The sequence below is a fragment of the Myzus persicae genome, unplaced genomic scaffold, assembly GCF_001856785.1.
Source record: "Myzus persicae strain clone G006 unplaced genomic scaffold, MPER_G0061.0, whole genome shotgun sequence".
Taxonomy (NCBI): Eukaryota; Metazoa; Arthropoda; class Insecta; order Hemiptera; family Aphididae; genus Myzus; species Myzus persicae.
In genome coordinates this window covers 47,605-67,761 of record NW_019102204.1, presented here as the reverse complement: position 1 = coordinate 67,761, position 20,157 = coordinate 47,605, and the positions used below count along the sequence as shown (strand labels likewise).

At 26.9% G+C, this 20,157-nt stretch overlaps 1 protein-coding gene across 11 annotated transcripts in view; it reads left to right on the top strand.

Annotated features, from left to right (window-relative positions):
• LOC111031570 (calcitonin gene-related peptide type 1 receptor) overlaps nt 1-18,191 on the top strand; it is a 145,605-nt gene extending 127,414 nt beyond the window's left edge. For 8 of the 11 annotated variants that reach the window (XM_022311585.1, XM_022311582.1, XM_022311586.1 and 5 more), the window contains 4 exons: nt 3,890-3,931; nt 4,865-4,954; nt 12,531-12,630; nt 17,786-18,150. In XM_022311585.1, coding sequence (XP_022167277.1) covers nt 3,890-3,931; nt 4,865-4,954; nt 12,531-12,587 — 189 coding nt within the window. In that variant the 3' untranslated portion in view covers nt 12,588-12,630; nt 17,786-18,150. Of the gene's footprint in view, nt 1-3,889; nt 3,932-4,864; nt 4,955-12,530; nt 12,631-17,785 lie in introns of all 11 variants that reach the window. The other 3 variants (XM_022311591.1, XM_022311592.1, XM_022311590.1) reach the window with 3 other exon arrangements.
• The last annotated feature ends 1,966 nt before the right edge of the window (nt 18,192-20,157 follow it).

Sequence of the window (20,157 nt, the reverse complement as noted above, 5' to 3'; positions counted from 1 at the left end):
CATTAATTAAAAACAACCTTGTAACAGAAATCACGTTGAATTATTGGCTTATTAGCCTCGTGCTAAAAATGTAAAGATGGTTTAAGCATTTAGCTTCTAAATTATGAAAACTCAAACATAAAATTGCTTTAAAACGATTTTTTATTAGTGCTTCTAGTTAAACGAAAATATCGAGAACCTACAGTTAATATCCATACACTATTAAGTTTTAACCGACCCCCGTCAGAAAGAAAGAAAAAGAAGATTAATCACTCAATACTTTAGCCTTTAAAGTACCTTCCTCCTAGACAATTTAAAACAGTCATATTGATTAATTGTTAAAGCAGAAATAGTCATTATCGGTTTTATTTTAGTAACAATATATATTCATTCAATGTAGCATAATCAAACTAAACATACATAAGTTTAGTGACACACGCAGAAAGAGGTTAAAAGGATTACTCTTAACCCACTACCAAAATTCACTAAGAATAATTTTTTTAATGTAGGTAAGTACCCGATGGTTGTTTTCTTTAACATTCTTTTTTGTGATTATCTAGTACCACCGTTATCAGTGATAGTATTAATGAATCGATAAGACAACTACAATATTGAGTTGGATCCATGGATCACAATAATAAATTATATGCTATAATATTATACTTTAAGCAGTATATCCCCTGACCTCTATATGAAGAATTTTTCTGAACCTCAGCACAAACATTATTATAAATATTAATGCAAAAACAATAATAATTATCACAGAAATAATTTTCAGGGAATATTTTTGATATATTATAATAGTTACATACCTACTACTTTTATAGTAGTAATGTGATATTGTGGCTGTTAAATATGTATCTCCAAAATTGAAGAACAGCGTTTATTTAAGAAATTCGTATGGTTCATAATCATAATAGTACCTATAGTATTTTTAGGGTTTTTTAGTATAGAAATAGAAAAAAAATTAACTAGAATTAGTGGTTTATTCTTCACTGTACCATACAGTTGTAAATTTTAAACACAGAATAAATTACTGTACAAAAATTTCTTAAATATAATATCGATGCTATAGTCACGACGATAGTTATTCAAATTTGAAATAAATAGTATAAACCATACTATAATCTGAATGTTTTTTAGGCAGTAAATATGAATTGATAATCAGATAATCTAATTTTAAGACTATTTTTATAATATTTTATTAACATAAATAATTGTATTATAATAAAAATTATGTAACGTATGGGGATACAGTTGCTAATTGATGTTTATTGAATACTGACACTCAGACCTCAGTTGTTCGGCGACGGGCATCGAGTAAACACTGCCACTGACTGTGCTTATAATTATATTAAAATAATATTATCGAGTATGAATATTTTTTATAATTACTGCCAAAACAAAATAAATTACAATTACATGGTGGCAGCTGCCGTTGTTTGTTTCAATCCCCTCTACAATAAGAGCAAATTAATTGTTTTCAAACACCAATCAATATGTTTTAATAATAACATATAATATTTTAAAACCAATTACCATATAATATTCGTTGTTATAAACATTTATAAACAATTCACTTATTAATCAACCAAACTATTTCGAAGCAATTATACGTTTAAACGTTGTCATAAATTAAAATCGAAAGTAAATTTTATGTAAAATATGATATTTAAAATATACATTTTCTTATTATTAATAATTTTAAACAGTTCAATTATATAGTTTTTAGTGGAATTTGATCAATGTATTATACCGAATGAACGTAGTAATATATGTTATTATTTGCCTAAGGGAACACTTTACGAGAAACATCATACATCAAAGAGTATATTTAATTTTAAGCAGGTATATGCTTGGTTGTTAGTGATATAATATGATAACGTCTTACTATCTGTAAATTTGACAATTTCTTCTGTCTGTTTTCGGTGTTTTAGAACATTTTCACTTGCAATAAATTTTAATGCGGACTTCATGCTTCATATTTAAAAAAAAATTATTACAATATAATTGTATTAAATTAAGGTATTCTATTAAAAATATTATATAATTTTTTTTTTAAGACGGGATAAACTTTCAAATATTTATGATAAATATAATAAATTATAGTTGTATGTTTTTGTCATAGTTTATTTAAACAATAAAAATATTATTGAAAAATAAGTAATGCTTTAAACAAGTATAATAATAATCACTTTATTTTACAAAAGCCCGTTACTATTATAAAACTTTATTGTTTACCATTTATAACAGAATACATAATATTATCTATTTTATACAATAAAATAAGCTAATAGGAACAACAATAATAAATTATAAGAAACACTTAGTAATATATTTCAATAAATATAATAATTAAAATATTTTCTCAATAAATTGTAATTAATAAAAAAAAAACTTGATACATTTTGTAAAAAAATTTGTTTCTTTTGTTATCTCTAAACAGATATTTTCAAGCCTTTGTTCATATTTTTTTTCTTGTAAAAACGTATCAGTTTATATATTTAACAATTAGATAGTTTTTAGTGAATTTTATCTCTGGAGTGCCTCAATGAACCTCAGAATACTACAATGCTCAGTTATTATCAAACTTTAAAATGTATTATTGAAACCATCAATTACATTGTTTGTTTTACCTAAGATTTTCTTTGTACCATTACATTGTACATTCCATACATAGGGAGAAAATATTAGTGAAAACACCATACTAATTACAAACCATTTCATTTTGTTGTTTCCATTGGTGTAGGTAGTTCTATCGATGTTCAACAATAGTTCATCAATGTTTCTGTCTTTGAAATCATTAATTGATAGATGAACAGTATAAACATACCTAAACAAATATAACAAAGTATGTACTTAGTCATGATAGTAAAAATATTAACTTATATTATTATAGTATACACATTTCTTAACATATTTCAGAAGGAATAAAGCTTAATAAGTACTATAATTATTACAATGGGTTTTTATTAAGTATTGTGATTATAATAATACATTAGCTATAATTAATTATTTTTATTGAAATATTAAAAAATGTATTTTATCTTATCTTTTAGGAGCTAAAACAAATAAAGATATAAGACAACAAAATAATTTCATATTCAAATAATTGTTTTAAAAAATATGGTGTGTACATGTGGTGAAAACAGTCCAGTGGGAAAATATGTCTGATTTTAAATTTTAGATAAATATAGATAATAAACGTATAACAATAACATAAAAACTAATCATTACGTCTTTGTTTATGTAATAGGAATAGTCAAATGTTTATATTCACGTTTCGTGTTAAGATAATCCAATCGCAATTTAATATTACAATTTTTTATTAAGCTCTTACGCATTAAATTTAAAAATAAATGTTATTTATATTTTCAAATTACCCATACAATATATTATATTCTAAAAGATTAGTATTCTAATTCAAAGTATAGTTTTAATATATTTTAATTTAAAAAAAAACTGATAACTACTTTGTTTTATTTATTCATCTCCAATTTATGAGATTTTGGTAAAGAAATGATTTTGTTTTTATTTTGAATACCTTTATTATATTATATATTGTAAGTTCTTTTACACACGATGAACTATTTCTTAGTGAAAAGTTTGAATTTTTAAAGTTCTAACTAAACAATATTACAAATCTAATTTTTATCATACTGTAATAAATAATAATACAAATTGTTTTCTATAATGATCATTGATCATTCTACTATGATCATATCGTATAGGTAATACTGTGATAATATGTATAGCGGTAGCAGGTACACAATACGATTGACACAAATTATAATTGTAATGTAGTATTTCACTTTTTTCTAATTATTAGTTAATACCTCATTTATTTTTTTAATATTTTACACTTATGATAGTTTTATTTAACATTTTAAATTATGAAATTTTTTTTCAGGGACTTTGTGTAGCAACGTTATTTTGCTTTCTAAACGGAGAGGTACGTACATCTTACAGTTATATTACAAAAAGTAAAAAATTGAAAATGCTTAGAGGAAAGGTTGTTGCTAAAGAAATTGCTAATATAAAAACATTCTATTTTTTTTTTTTAAGTTTTTTCTTTTAAAACACATGCTTATACACGTTAAACTTAAAAGAAAGTTTTAACGTGTCACATTATTGTTGAACCGTGTGTTTTGTTTTGGATTAAATCTAATTGTACAAGAAATATTTCAAGTAAGAAAATAAGAATGATTTATTACAAAACATGCGTTCATTTCGATCCGAGTGAGATATAATGGATATGCATTCAAAATACACGCCATAAACAGATAAAGCACCTACCATAAACGTGGATTACGCAGCTCGGCGCTTGTGAATTTTTTGATTGTATATTATATTGTATACAATACATTATACTTTACGGCCATAAATCATAATCATAGAACTTATTTTAATGTCCGTGCCTTATAAGTATTAATATTAGGTATGGTACGGAACTTGTATAAACACCGGGAAACATTTGCAGTTCTTGGTAATCCGTAAGCTTGTCGGTACATTATTCCGTTTTTGCAATCATCACGATTCGTTCGTCCAAATAATATTGCGCATAAGCCAATGGTACTTCCGGACACAATATTAAAGCAAATCATAATTTTCTCGAGCAGAGAGTATTTAGTGTAAATTTTACTTTGTATCCATATATAATATAGGTAGATGTAATATAATGTTGTCGTTGAACTTTTATTTAAAATTTAAACATTAATACAACTAATTAATCGATATAAATCATATTCAAATACGGCCCAATGGTGACGAGGAGGGGAAGGAGTTTCGGATCCAAGGCGCTTTTCCACTGTGCCAGTGCTCCCCGAGTCCGCTCGAATATTATACTGCAGTATGTCATGCCGTGTATGTTGATTTTTCTTCACAGGTCGTCGCCCAAATCAAGAGACGGTGGCAATTCATGTTTTTCCGGACGAGGGCCAACTCGTACACAGCAACAACGGTCTCGGTACGTCAGGTTAGCCACTGTTTACTATTTGCACGTTGCACGCGCCACTGACCAACCGCAACCTGCATAATTGTGTATAATATGCCGCCGCGAGTCGTCCAACGAAAATATTATTCTGGGCAGCGTCTTTTACTATTACAATATAGGTATCTACTCCGACGGACGTAACATCATCGGTCCCTAACGGCCGGGAGACCATGGGTAGCAAATGTTTTCGAATATGCGACCTTTGACAATAATTCCGACGAAATGCCGCTGAGCCCACATCATCCCCTCGCAACTCAAGCACTACGCGGTGACTGGCCAGATTTACTCACGGTCCACCGTACACGGAGGGTCCCGGATTCGATTCGGGAGGCAGCTGTTGGCTTTCCCGTCGGTTTTCGCTGGTGTTCCGTAACGGTTAACCCGTATTGTATAGGTATCGCAATATCATGTACTCGGTATACCGGTCGATCATGCGTGCTTTGGCATTTTTCCACCGATTCATTTCCGGTATCCGGTCGCGCTGCACCCGCAGACAGCGGATGTCGCGCGGTAACATTTCAAATCGCTTACAGTTGTAGTTTGACGCGACTAAATCGATCTATGTTTTTGTTTTTTCAACCAATACACACCATATTTACCCGCAGCAACAAGTATTTTATTTTAATTTTCCCCGGGCCTAGTAATAACTAAGATTTTACCGTTTGGAACACTTCGACTAAGACAATATAGAGGCAGTGCTGAACTTCCGGTATAGTAATTTGATATTTTATCAAAGACTTACATCATTCTATGCCAAACAATATTAACCTTTTCTGCCCGAAACCATCACTGAAAAAACAAGGAGGCATTTTGTTATTTTAAAATCATGTTCAATGCATTTGATAACCACGTTTTGGTGGTTTCTTCATAATGAGCACTGTACGTTCATTATGTACAATAAAACATTTCCGTTTGATTTAATAAAAGTAAATTAGTATCAGATCGATAAATATACAATACAAATTCACTGTTCTGTGATAAAACGAAAAAATAGTTTGTTGTCTACGTAATCATGTAATTTTGTAGTCTTGTAGTTTTGTACTTCATCATTTTCGTCAGTGTTGTTAAAACGAATTACCATTATGATACGTTTTTAAGTTAAAATATATCTTCATAACATAAATTATGATGTTTTAACACAGCATACAAATAATTATGTCTCTACTGTTCGTAGTATGTCCTTCAGTTGTATCATTGTTATAGTAATAAGTTATTACTTTCCTAGCGACACTATAAAATCGTTCAACTTTTCTATATACTAAATATTATTTTTTTTTAATAATGTTTATTTGTAAATTCCATATATGTGTATTTCGTTGGATATAATATTACAAATATTTATAGTATAATACTACACACAGCACAGATATTGAATAAAAATGACGTACCCAAAATATGTATTTATTGGATCGAAATAATCAGTAGTGGTAACTCTTTATGAGTACCTTTCTGTTTTTATTTTATGCGAAAGTGGCTTTTCTTGTAGATGGAAAGCACTAAAATCTCTCATGAAGATTATTTAAGACTGCTGTATGTGTTTGATGGTTATGGGGAATTTATGGTCGATAAGACCGTGTTCAGATTACTGACGAGGGCTTACATTTACATGTATACTTCGGATTATCGCAACCACGTCACCGTACTTGTGTAAAATGTATCATTTTTTTTAAGCCATACATGGAGATACTTTTAATAACAATAATTTTTATACCTAGTGTGTTATGGCAACTATTATACATCATATTGTGATTTACGGTAAACTACTAATTTAACGATTTATGTTGTATAAATAATACGAATGTATTTTGCTATAATTTCCTACTTACCTAACGTATTTTTTTATTGAAACATTTTATTTTTTATCATTCATATTGCTTATAATTTATAACATTTTTACTTCACATAATATAATTTAGGATCTAATTGTTTTTTATGATTTTCAAGATTTTTCCATGAAATTTCATTTTGAACGAATATGAGTAGGTATATTATACCTGTAATGTGGAAACTTTTAGAGTGGACATTTTTACTCAGCTTTTGTATGTTGGGTAACATCTGTTTCTAGAATTTGTAGTGTAAGTCTAGCGTGATATTATATTTTCTTATAAAGTGCATATTGATGTCACAATTTATTTTCTCGTTCCTTCAGATTTTTATTTCTCATCTGTGCAAAGTTATTTTTATTTAGTGGCATTTTGTGTTCATATTTATCCATAATCTATTTGTCACATTTGTATCTTTGTTTAAAAGATAACTGTTTTTTGCTAACATTAGATTTTGATAATATTTAGGTCTTATTTGGAATTTATAATATAGTTTCTTTTTGTTTTTCTTTAACCACACTTTGGTTATTCGGATATACTACAGCTATAGTGTTTCGGAAATCAGTGCTTCTCTTAGATACCTTTATTTATATTAAACATTTGGGATTTTTATTTTTGTATTACCTAAATAAAACTTATATACCTACTCCAGACAAGTCACTTATTATTGTGGTATCAAAAATGATATGATGATATTATACTTCTATTAGAATGGTAATATAGAGTCCGTTATTCATACAAATATATAGTTCAAAACTACAGAGTGATCCATTTAAGAGGGCACAATAATTATCTCGAAAAATATTCACTTTTTTTGAATTTTTTTTTTAAACTTTTAGATTTATGCTTTTCTAAAACTGTATAATAATGTCTTAATTTTTTTTACCCTTATATTTATTGGTGAAACCACTATCAACTTTTGATTTTTAAATGGAAACATATAATAAAAAGGTATTAAATAGATAAAAATATTTATTTTATGAATTTTTGCATTAAAATATTTATTTTTCGTTATTTAGTTTGCGAGGTACAGCTAATCAAAGTTTGGTAGTTTAAGGAGGTGTTATAGTTGATAGTGTTACAAATACCTTTTTTGCAGGTAATACGGTATGGCTAATTAGTCGGTAGGCTAATTAATGATATGGATTCAGAGTACAATAGTTATCATTTATTAATTGTTACCTTAGGTTGAACGTTATCGATTTCATCACTCAAAGCTCCTAGTCTTTACGTCTTTACAAATAAATAAATAGTATAATCAACACCTCCTTAAACTATCAAACTTTGAGGAGCTGTACCTCGCAAACGAAATAACGAAAAACAAAAATTTTAATGAGAATATTCATAAATAAAATAGTTTTATTAATTTATGTCTTTTTTATCATATGTTCCCAATTGAAAATCAAAAGTTTACAGTGGTTTCACCAACAAATATAAGGTTGAAAAATATTCAAATATTAAACTGTTTTTATCAAAAATCTAAGTTTAAAAAAAAAAAAATTTAAAAAAAGTTAATTTCGAGATGATTAGTGTACCTACCCTTTTAAATTGATCACCCTCTTAAATGGACCACCCTGTATATTTTTGTTGTACAATATTAATTTGTTTTAAGTTTACCACATAGCAATTAGAGTTGTTATTATGTAAATGTATACATGATTTGACTAAGCATGTTTAGATATGTATATGTTGATTGTTTTAGTATTCGGTAAGGATTTTAAAAATAATTATTAATTAGAAAGTTTATCGAAGTGCTACATGACTAGTTAGATACTTATATTACGTTTAACTATTCAACTACAGATTTAAATTTGTATTGATAACTTGTAAGTTATTAAGGTTTAAATCCCTAGTTAAAAGTTGAAACCACTGATACCTAGTAATCGCTGATTTAATAATATGATGTTGTACGAGAAATTTAGATATGAAGTCATGAAGCTGATTTATTACTTCTAACAGAAATATCAAATATGAGTTCATCAAATATTACTTACAAGTCACACTGTGCTAGAAATTAGGATATAAATTAAACCCTTTATTCTGGTATTAAGTATGATACTTTTTTCTTATCGTCGTTGTATTGCAATTAGTCTCTTTTGGTATTCTAAAATGAACTGTTAATTGTTTTTAAAGTTCTCATTGTTTGCTGAACTGTGTAGCATAAATTAATATTCCCGTTACAATGTTCTCATTGTGTGTTTTTCAAGCTTGTCAGTACCATTTTTACATAGTGTCTGCGTATGAATTTAATTTCTTTGTAAATATTTGTGTTTATTCTAAACATATATGCTTTTATGTGAGTACAAACTGCGCTAGGTGTTTTCACTTCATCAAAGTATACAAATAGAATTGAACTATTTTTGATTGAAATAGGGAAAAAAATAACAGCAATTGAATTTTAATCGTTTTTATTGAATTAAATTATAAATATGCTGTTGAACAATATGATTGACTAGTTTTGTTTTTGCAATATTAACTCGACAGTTTGGTTTATCATTTTGTAAAGGCGAATAATTTGTGTTCCATCTTCAAATAAACTATGGTAAATGTGTTGAAATATTTAATTCCCATTATTATAGAGGTAGTTAATCTGTTGTTTGGATTCGTTTGGCGTTATACCTTTACCGCGATTGTCCATTTTGACTAATAATCTAGTATAGAAATATATTGTTGCGACTATAGCGTGTGTTAATAAATAATGGCATACAACCAACACGATGATCAGTAGATAAACATGTTATCGGAAGCTTTTAAAGGGCGAACCAACACGAATGATTAGCGAAATAGACGATATATTATGAGGTCAACAATACTGAACACGGACACACTATTAAAAAATTGTTTAGGTTTATACCTAATTACAACTATAGTTGTTAGTATAAAGTCTATAGCCTGTAGGTACAACTCGTTTTTTTATATTAATTTAAAATAATTGGAATGAATTCCAACAAATTACTAGAATGTGTTTTGTTCGAGTGTAAAAAACAATGCAATTAAAATACACAATTATCATAAAATATTTAATGATAGCGTAAAACACATAAATCATGTGTTGTTTCTGATCACTACAAAATATTATAAAGCATTATTGCCTCCTCCCAAAAGTAATTTTTTTCTATAAATGCAATCATTGAATAAATCTCAGTATTCGGTTGATAAATAGTTTAAATTTCAGAAAACACATCGTCTATAACAAAACTTCTACCCAAACCATCTCACAATACAATTCCAATTTCACTAGTTATTAGGTTTGTGAAGAAATATCAGTGAAGAGGAAAAAGTAGTTATTTGTATGTATTGGTCAAATCTAACTTTTGAACTTTATCATCCGCTTCGTCACGAAGTCTACTCTATAAACAAATACTATAAAATATGTCAATGAGAACCGATTGACATAATCGTTTATCTGAGCTTAAAATGTATTATAAAAACGTGTTTAGTACTTTTGTCTCCTTTTTCACTTAATCAAAACATTAGAACCAAGCATGTTAAAATCGAGAGAGTGACTCTGCAGCGTCTTACATTTTGGATGATTTCGTCATCTCGATTTTTTTAAGAATCTTATAAAGAACAATCTATGTATAATTTTTTATTCATGCCTAATTTAAACCACTTCAATTCATTTTTACTGATTACTTACTAATAATGCATACATAATCTGATGAAAATTATATAGTATGTCATTAAAAAAATAAAAATACATTAACTTATGAATTGTATAAATTATGATTTCAAATGTTATATTTTCTAAAAATTTGAAAAAACAATGAATTTAAAGTTTGTACTATAAGTGTATATAAATATATAACTGAATTTTTAATTTAATTAAACTGAGTTGACATAGGCTATAGCGTATAGATCATTCAATTGATATCATTTTTCTTACATGAAGTTCCGAAATTTTTAAAATTGACCTGGTTTAGACTTTTACTGTGATATATGTTCAGTTATCTCTTTGAAAATAAACAATAGGTAATGGCAGGTGTCATGGAATAAATTGAAATCGACGATTATTTTTTTTTATAGCGAAAACAAAAATACACTAGAGGTCGAATGCTACTTGTTGGACTTTAAGATAAATTAATTGACAGCTCTGTGAAGGTTAAAAATAAGAATTTCAAAGAAATAAAACTGAAAACCCACAAATATATCAAAAAAAACTTACAATCCGTGTATAAAAGTATAAAGCATGTTGCATTTTTTATATAATATGTATCGAACATATTATATGGTATAAAGTTATTTGTAAAAAAAATACCAAATAATATCAATAACAAGCAAATGATAATACAGCGTTAGATAATAGTATTAAATAAAATATTATTACTTTCATATTTCATAAGTAGCTTTATCTGTAATAGTAATTTATTAATTTACAATAAAACATTTAGATAAATAAAGAGTGTCTCTCGCGAGATGTGTTTCTTGATATATAATGAAATTGAAACATTTTATGAAAAGTCAGAAAATTAGAACAATTTTAAATAAATGAAAAAAACCAATTACTCTTATGATTTATTGTGTTCATCTTGCTTTTTAACCTCAGTAACAATCATTAAAATCGTTTTTAAACGATATATTTGATATTTCATAATTTACGAGTATTGACGTGATAATGTTTTTTAAGGAGCTGATAATTTACTATCTCCTAATTTATTTTTATTTTTTTTATATAACTCATGTTTCTAGGTTTTTAGAATTAATTAAAACTAATAACAAGGGATTAAAACTTACTACAAAAACTTTCTTTTAATCTTCATCGTATGCTTTTAGAAAATCAAATATGCTTTGAAAATTAAAAAAAAAACTTAATATAAATCATATTATATTTTAAATATAAATGTACTATGTAAGTAAAACAAATTATAATAATTTTGTTGAGTAGTGGATTTTGTTTGTTAAAACTTTCCTAAAGAAAATAGATTTAGATATGGGAACTGTAAAACCAGCCAACCACGTTTATCATGACTTTAATAATTATTAATTATAGCAGATACGCAATGTAAAAGCTTACGATATTTAAATTTAAATTAATTAATATTATATTATTATGTAAGTTTTAAGTTTAGGTATATGATGTATATTGATGAATATTGTTCCATTTCAAAACATCGTAATTTTTAATTTTGTTCTCTGAACGTGCTCTCAAATTTTGTATTGCATTACGTTTCCGTGTCACTTACATCCATAAATACATTTGCCAAAACACTTGATAATATTCATAATAAAGTTTGCTTAGTGGAAGCATCAAAATTGAATAGAAACACCATTAAATTGTAACCATCTAAGTGAACTTTGAGAGTATTACTTCCTTGTCCGTTGGATACAAATTACCTTTGGACGCAACTTTCAACCCTTAGAGTCGATAACGTAGTTGAAGCCAATATTATTATCGTTCGCTCTTGAAAATGACCAGTTTCAATAATTGCTTTTTGAATAAATATTGTATTAATCATTGTTTACTGCGCATCATTAATAAACCCAATAATCTCGACTCATATATTATAATAATATTATAATATAACTATTGTACATTCTCACTTGTAATGGAATTCAACTAATACCTTAAGAACTGATAATTTTCCCATTTTATTTTTAGACATAAATTTTAATATAATAATCTTGTTTGTGGATAAATGATTATAACTATCACTAATACAATTAATTAAAAGCATAATCTATTTTTTTTTTTATTGATCTAAAGCTCAGCATTTTTGACCATTGGCTGTTTTTAGGGGAAAATGGTTGATTTGAAACACGTTTTTGTTTGTGTGGCAAGGATGTATTGCTAAAAACCCGGGTGGTCACGGATCTGAGTGCTAGCAATAACGACGGGTAAGTACGCTAAGAGCGTACATTATCTATTATAACTTTAAATTAATTCACTTTTCTCGACTTTAAACATTTTTATTTCATCGAATCCTATAATTACTTAGTTATGAAAAACTAAATCAAGTCCAATTTAGAATCTTAGCATAGCGATGAATTGGTTTTATAATGATGTATTTTTTTTTTATCTGTTTCATTATCTTTTGGAGCAGTAAAAAGCTTTGATTTTCAATTTGAGGGTAATTGGTAGAACATTTTATCGTGTTTGTACTTTGAGATATGAAAAGTAAAAAATTCACATTATTTATACAAATAACCAAGAAAAACTAAAAAAAAAACTGCATTAACGGGATTTTTGACGCAAATCCAGTCTTTGACAAAATCGCAACATTTTTTTTTTTGTTATAACTCAAAAAGTAATAGTCTTGAAAACCTAAATATTTTTACCAAATATTCATACTAACATATTTTACGAATAAACGAGACATGATATTTTAATTTTGAAAATATTTTGGCTTTATACAATTTCTATTGCTTACTTTGGTATTATACACTGTTATTATGATAGCTGTTATCGTGACGTTTGATTATTCGGGGTAGTATTGACCAGTATTCAAAATTATATTACATCCTCTATGTATGTTTGATAAACGATATTGACTTATTTGACTTTATAACATTAGTCTGGGAAGTCACAAAGTGGTTTGATATCCATAATGTATATTTGTATTCCTACGTGATATTCTAAGTGAAACTCTTTGACTTATGCAAGTTTTGTGATTACCTTTTTATTTCATTAGATTAATATAGGTATATAGATTATATTAGTTCAATAACCTGAGATAAGTGTCTATTAACTATTGCCATTATCGTATATTTTACTTTATACTATGCAAGGAAAGAACAATTAAAAATGCACCTTGGCTTTATTTATGCCGTACCGAATGGTTTTGATAACATTCAACATTTAAAGAGAATGCCGATGGTTTTGTATTTAGTTCAATGATTTTAAGTTACCCTTTGATTTGGTTTTCTGTTTAAATTATTATTCGTATGCTATTGAGAAAGTTCAATTTAAGTTCTTTGATCATACATATACCGTTCGAACTTTAGCTGAGATTCACTAATAACTCCAACTTTATGTTCTACCTACTTTCAATTGTTCATAACTTTAACGTCTTCCCAAACTGTTTTATTATTTATTATTTTTTTTATTTTACTTAAATACGTATATTCCGTGTCCATTTCTTTCTTTCTATTATTTTGAAAACCTCTAACACCTTTCGGAAAATAAATAAATATTTATATATAATTAAATGACCAGTAAAAAAAAAATATTATTTTGCAGTACGTTGTTATAATAACACAATATTTCTTCACTTTGGACAGCTAATTATCATTTAAATTTAAAACATTACCAAAACAGTATTTTGTATTTTTTACTACAGTATTTTGAATGACCTAAAACTTAATTTATCATTTTGAGATATTTTGTATATAACTTTAGTAGTAATGACTAATGTATTTTAGAAATTATAAAATGTAATATGTTTGTTCGGAAACACCAATAACCCTTGTAATTAAGGCCTATTTTTAAATTTAAAAAAAAAATAATAAAAATAATTCCAACTAAACTATAAATTTAATTCCAAATATGAACTACATGGTGAGTTTTTAATATTAATAATATATTTTGGTGCGATACTAAAATGTGTTTGTGATATTTTATTTTGTATTAACTATACGATTGATTATGGTTGAATAAAACGATTGATTTATATTAAAATAACAGAGTACAACTAATTTCGGTTGAGTCTATTATTCTTGCACGGCATTCATATTCAAAAGAACCAAAAACCAATATGTTTGTTGACACATTATCTATCACTTGGTCATGCAACCTTATTCTGTACTCAAAATTACTGTGTTAAACCTTTTTTAACTATAATGAAAGCCATATTAGACGACAACACTCGACTTTATTTATTTTTTTTTTAGTATTATATTTTAATATAAGTTTCTAGGAAAACTATAAATATTATAAGTTATAATATAGGAAAGGTGGGGCAAAATTTAAAAAAGTTATGTACCTTCTGTACCTATTTAATACGACGACTGTCGTAACTAAGTATTACTGACCATTTTTTAATTACCTACTCGGCTGCCATAATAATTAATAACATTATGAATAGATATTCAAAGCTTCTCCTACACACTAATGTACCTATTTTGCCTATACGGTACGCCGTCCAACTAACAATCAAGTTTGGTCTCAGATTCAATCATTTCCGCTCAAAATAAAATATATTGATTTAGTGCTCATACAATAACAATGTAAAATTATTTATTTGTAATAATATAAACTTCCTCAGAAAAAAAAATATATGTTATATAGTCACGGTATTATTTAAATATAATAAAATCAATGAAATATCAATACAATATTATATATTTTACACTTCTTAACCAGGTTAGTGATAATTGTTTGTTTACAAGATTATTTTCAAGATTAGGAAAAAACTACTGAATCTGGATTTTTAATAACGAATACACGCACCATATTATGTTCACAATTTGCTCTCATATATCATTGAATACACAACACATGTTTAAATGTTAAATATATTCATTTCTTTTTTAAAATACTAGCTCTTCTATTAAATCAGGGTCTAAGATATTTTGGCAATTCCTAAACTATTTTTAGTATAATAATGGTTAATATTAGGCTAATAAAATATTAAATCAAATAAAGTCAAATCTATTTGTATGATTATACATAATATTGGCGGGCTTAAAATAAAATTATATTTAAATTAATCATTTTTAAAATTGTAAAAGTGGTAGAAGTTTTATAGGTAGTTCATCTGTTGCAATGTATAAATCATAAATTGGAATAAATGATTATTTTCTCAAATTAACTTTCACATAGAATTAACAACTGAAAATATTAGAATTTGGATTTTATTAGATGTTAAAGCGCTAATTAAGTGCCACAGGCAATGGAACAAATTGAGATCTAGTTATAAGATTTTATTATAAAGTAACATGTTTCGCACATTTTTTACTTTTTGTTTAGAATTATTGCATAAATTCATGGGTGTACTCCACCTAAACTTTCAGCTAGTATAACATATATAATTGAGCAAATAATAAAGATAAATGAAATCACGTCGCCGAACTGGCCCTCTTATACAGTATAGGTTCAGATTCGATCATCAAACAAGTGCATCAATATAGTGTTATTCTTTCAATTTCAGTTTAAGATACAAAAAATTTTTAAAAAAAACTTTTGATGCTGGTTAACTAAATATTTGATACAAATGGCATACTTAATTAACAGTTTTATAATCAGATAATACTCATTTATTCGACTTGTAATGGTTATAATTCAAGAAAATAATCAAAATCAACCTCCACCATTTAAAAAAAAAAAAAAAACAATCAGTAAAAATATACCAATACTATTTAGTTAGTTTTATCGTGGTTTACATCGGGAGAGAACGAAATGATTAATGTAATTATTAAAAAAACTATTGAGATTTGAACAAATCTTGAAAGAAAAACACGGGTCGTTAGGAATAAAGAAATGCTTGTTTTTTTTTTTTAATTTGGTCTTAGACATTTAAATTGTTCGTTCTACGCTGTGCAATTATTATTTTTTTTAAATATCAAGACATCTACATATAACATTCTCTTTTAAATTACATGTCAGTCTCGGATTTTTAATTATTTGATGGGACAATAACTTTCATACAATACAATCAATTAAGCTTAACAATAAAGTATAATAATAAATTATTGAAGGTATATTATTAAAAACCGTTGAATTTCAACACAAACTATTATGATAGATATAGGCCCTGTTGTTTTTACCATATATTATGTAAATACTGTCTAGATTATATCCGCATTGAATTAATACATTTTGTTATAAAAGCTTATGAACATTTCACTTATATGTGTATGATAGTTAAATTGTTGCACTTCTGTAACAAATTTCACCAACAAGTCTTAACACGGTAAGAATTTGCAATAAATCCGTATGGCTATGTCATAACGAACAAAAAAAATTGCTTAAGGGTGACTGGAAGTCTCTTACTAGTCCTCATATACGTTTGGTCCAACAAAATTTTTTTTATACATTTTTTATCTCATATAGGAGTGTATCTCCACCTTTGCGTATATTGTAAGATATTATTGGTATTATTCGCATGGATCGTTATTGAATAGTTTTTATTTCCTTTGCATGTGCTAACGCATAATAATACAAAACAAATAAATATTATATTATAATGCATATATGCATTTTAATGCAATATTACACTGTCGTAGACATCGATTGTATATACGTGCCTACGTTTATTATGTTAGTTTTTATCATAATAATAATATGCATATAACAGCAACTAGCAAGCGCACTACAGTAGTTGATATTACAATATTATACGTAGTGATTTATTTATCAATTTATTCATTTATAGATACATATATTACTATATTAGTGAACTTACATTTATAAAAATATTAATAGTTCGAAAAGGGTTGTTATTATTAATCCATCATACAATTATTATTGTCATTAGCAGTATAGTAATAATAACTAAAGATGTAGTACACAGATACATAGATTGAAAATATTTTTTATGAATGTGTTGTGTATACAATATAGTGAAGCTTGGTAAATTAAATTTAGTCTTTTTATGATGTAAAATTTAAATAAAATCTGCTTATTATGTTGTGTGTTCTTATTTAATTAAAACTTTAAATTAACTTTTAAAAAAATTAGTCACATTACTTAACAAGAATTTTTTACACAATATGCACAATTTTCAAAATTCCATTAATTCTTAAGTAATTTTTAATATTACTTATTTAGTCAAGTACAATAAACTAAATACCACGTGTTCACGGAAACAGGGTACACTTCATCACTAATTTCCCAGAAGAAAATACTTTTCAATTCTGTCTGTGAGACATTAAACTAGACTAATGTATCATAAATTCCTATGAGTTACATTTTTTTAACTCATGTATTTTGCGCACGCCCAGTACAACTTTTTTTTTTTTAATGACAACCCCTATTTTGAATATCATTTTCTGACTTTTCTAAAAACCGCTTTTATCGAAAATAAGATAAATTAATATGAATTATATGTTACAGTTTGTAAGATCGACCGCAGGTCCAGGCGATAACGAAGATAAGGTTTAGAGGCAAGATGTGGTCATAAGACGGCATTTTTCAATGGAATATTAATCAATTTTTTTTCAAATAACAGTATGCATATAATAAATGATATGTGTATATAAATTTGGCACTTGTGCAGCTTCACAACACAACAGTAAACTTATCTGAGTTTGTATTTAATGTTATAATTACAATTCTATAAATAAAATTTTTATTATTATTCATAATAAACTATTATGTACAGTTATTGTTAAATATTGTATTTGTGTAGATTATCAAAACGTATAACAGTTACCCTAATACGACCTATATTATTAAAGCTCTATAAATATTATGTAAATTATACCTATTTATAAAGCAAATTAACAATATAAATATGTTTTGTTCAAACGACTTGAGTTATTTAATACTATTATTCACATAAAACATCACTACCACTCCCAAATATACATTAAATATAATATTAATATATATTATAAAGACCGTACCAATTATTATTACAGTCATCAATTTGAATAAATATTTAAATATTTGTTAATATTATATTTCAAGTATTTGTATATCAAAAACTGTACTACATTCTATCGAAAAGGAACATAAATAAACAGTTATAGAGTTATACATTTTCAATAGAAAATCAAATCAGCCTTTAATTTTGAAGGTATCAGTAAATTGCAATTATTGAATCAGTGTTAAATTGTTATACTGTAGAAGCATTACAGTTAATTTATTTCGACTGTAAACATAATATTAAGTTAAAAAGTTTCTACTTCATGATAATTATTGTAAAATATATGCACTCGTATTTACACACAATAGTGTGTATAAATAAATACACTGAGAAATTAATAATACATTTTCACTTTTCACTTGGGTACCGTGCATCAAATATAAAAAATATGAAAAATTATATTTTATGAATCCGCTTATTATATGAAAACTAGCTGAACCGGCAATGCTTTGCTATTGCTAGATTTCAGTACACTTATATATGTTTAGAAATATGTGAAAAGTTTGATATAAATTATATCAGATATTTAATTTGGTTAATTTTTTTTGTATGATTTCATATATAAGTGAGGAACATATTTGTTTCGTTATTATGTAAGATTTTTATTTTTTTTGTCAATTATATCAATTTGTCTTAAACACTAAATATTTCTGGATGCACCACTCGCTAGTGCCTCGCTTCTGGGGCCAGCACAAATAGATTTTGTTTGCATGTGACACCTGACATAGCTATGTACAATTGACCATGGGAAAACCACCGGAGGTTAAGTCTAAACCTGTAACGTTTAAAATTTGACCTTATGCCTTATTAATAGTCGTTGCGAAGCTTAATTTCACGGTAAATTGGAGCCGTTTAACTGGAATGGCAAATTGGTTGGTATCATTGGTAATCTAGGAACCAAGACCCCAGCTCTACAGCCAGTAAGGACTATACACTCAAGCAGACAGTTTTTAAAGATTTTTTATTTGTAATCTTGTACCGTTGCAAAATTTTAGTGGACTTAAGTTACGAAGTAAAATTATAGGATAACCTACCTTTAGAATTGATTTGTGTGGTGGTGTCCCTGAAGGAGATAAAAAATTTAAAAATTCAGTTGGATAATGTATCGCCTCCTCTGTATCTAAATCAGTAACGGAATAGCACACTTTTGTTGGTGCATTGAATTTTAACAGTTTCATGTCATTTATTTTATTGACTTGATCGTTATTTGGTGGCAATATTTCCCTTTCTTGAAACCAACTTGACGTTTTAGTCGAAATATTATATAAATCTGGGTAAACCTTTTCAATTAGGTCCAGTAAATTAGACAACAAAAAAAAAACGCGATGGAGTTCCCCCACACCATGCTCATCGACAACAATAATTAATGTGTTGTCTGTATACTGAAATAACTCAATTATTATGTCTCTACAAACAAAACAAAGATCACGCCATACAACCGATATAATAATCGTTGAGTGAAAACTTACAGCTAAGTAAAAAGCGGAAAAACAATGCAAAAGATGAGTGTCTCATACCGTGATTCGAAATCGTGACAATGTGTTTGACATCTCTTATAAAAGTACCACTGCGCAAGATAAATCTGTGCATGGGACGATAATTGTATGCAATTTAAGTACATACAGATGTATGGCACTAATAATTTTTTAATTTTATTAATCAAGTTATACGAATAAATTTTATATTAAAACCTTCCCTGAATCTACACCTATTGATTAGTGAAAACTGTACTAAAATCCGTTGGGTACTTTTTGAGTTATGCGCGTACATACAAAAAAGGAGGTTCTGTTTTATATAGTAGTATAATAAATACAATTCATTGTATTAATTGGACCCC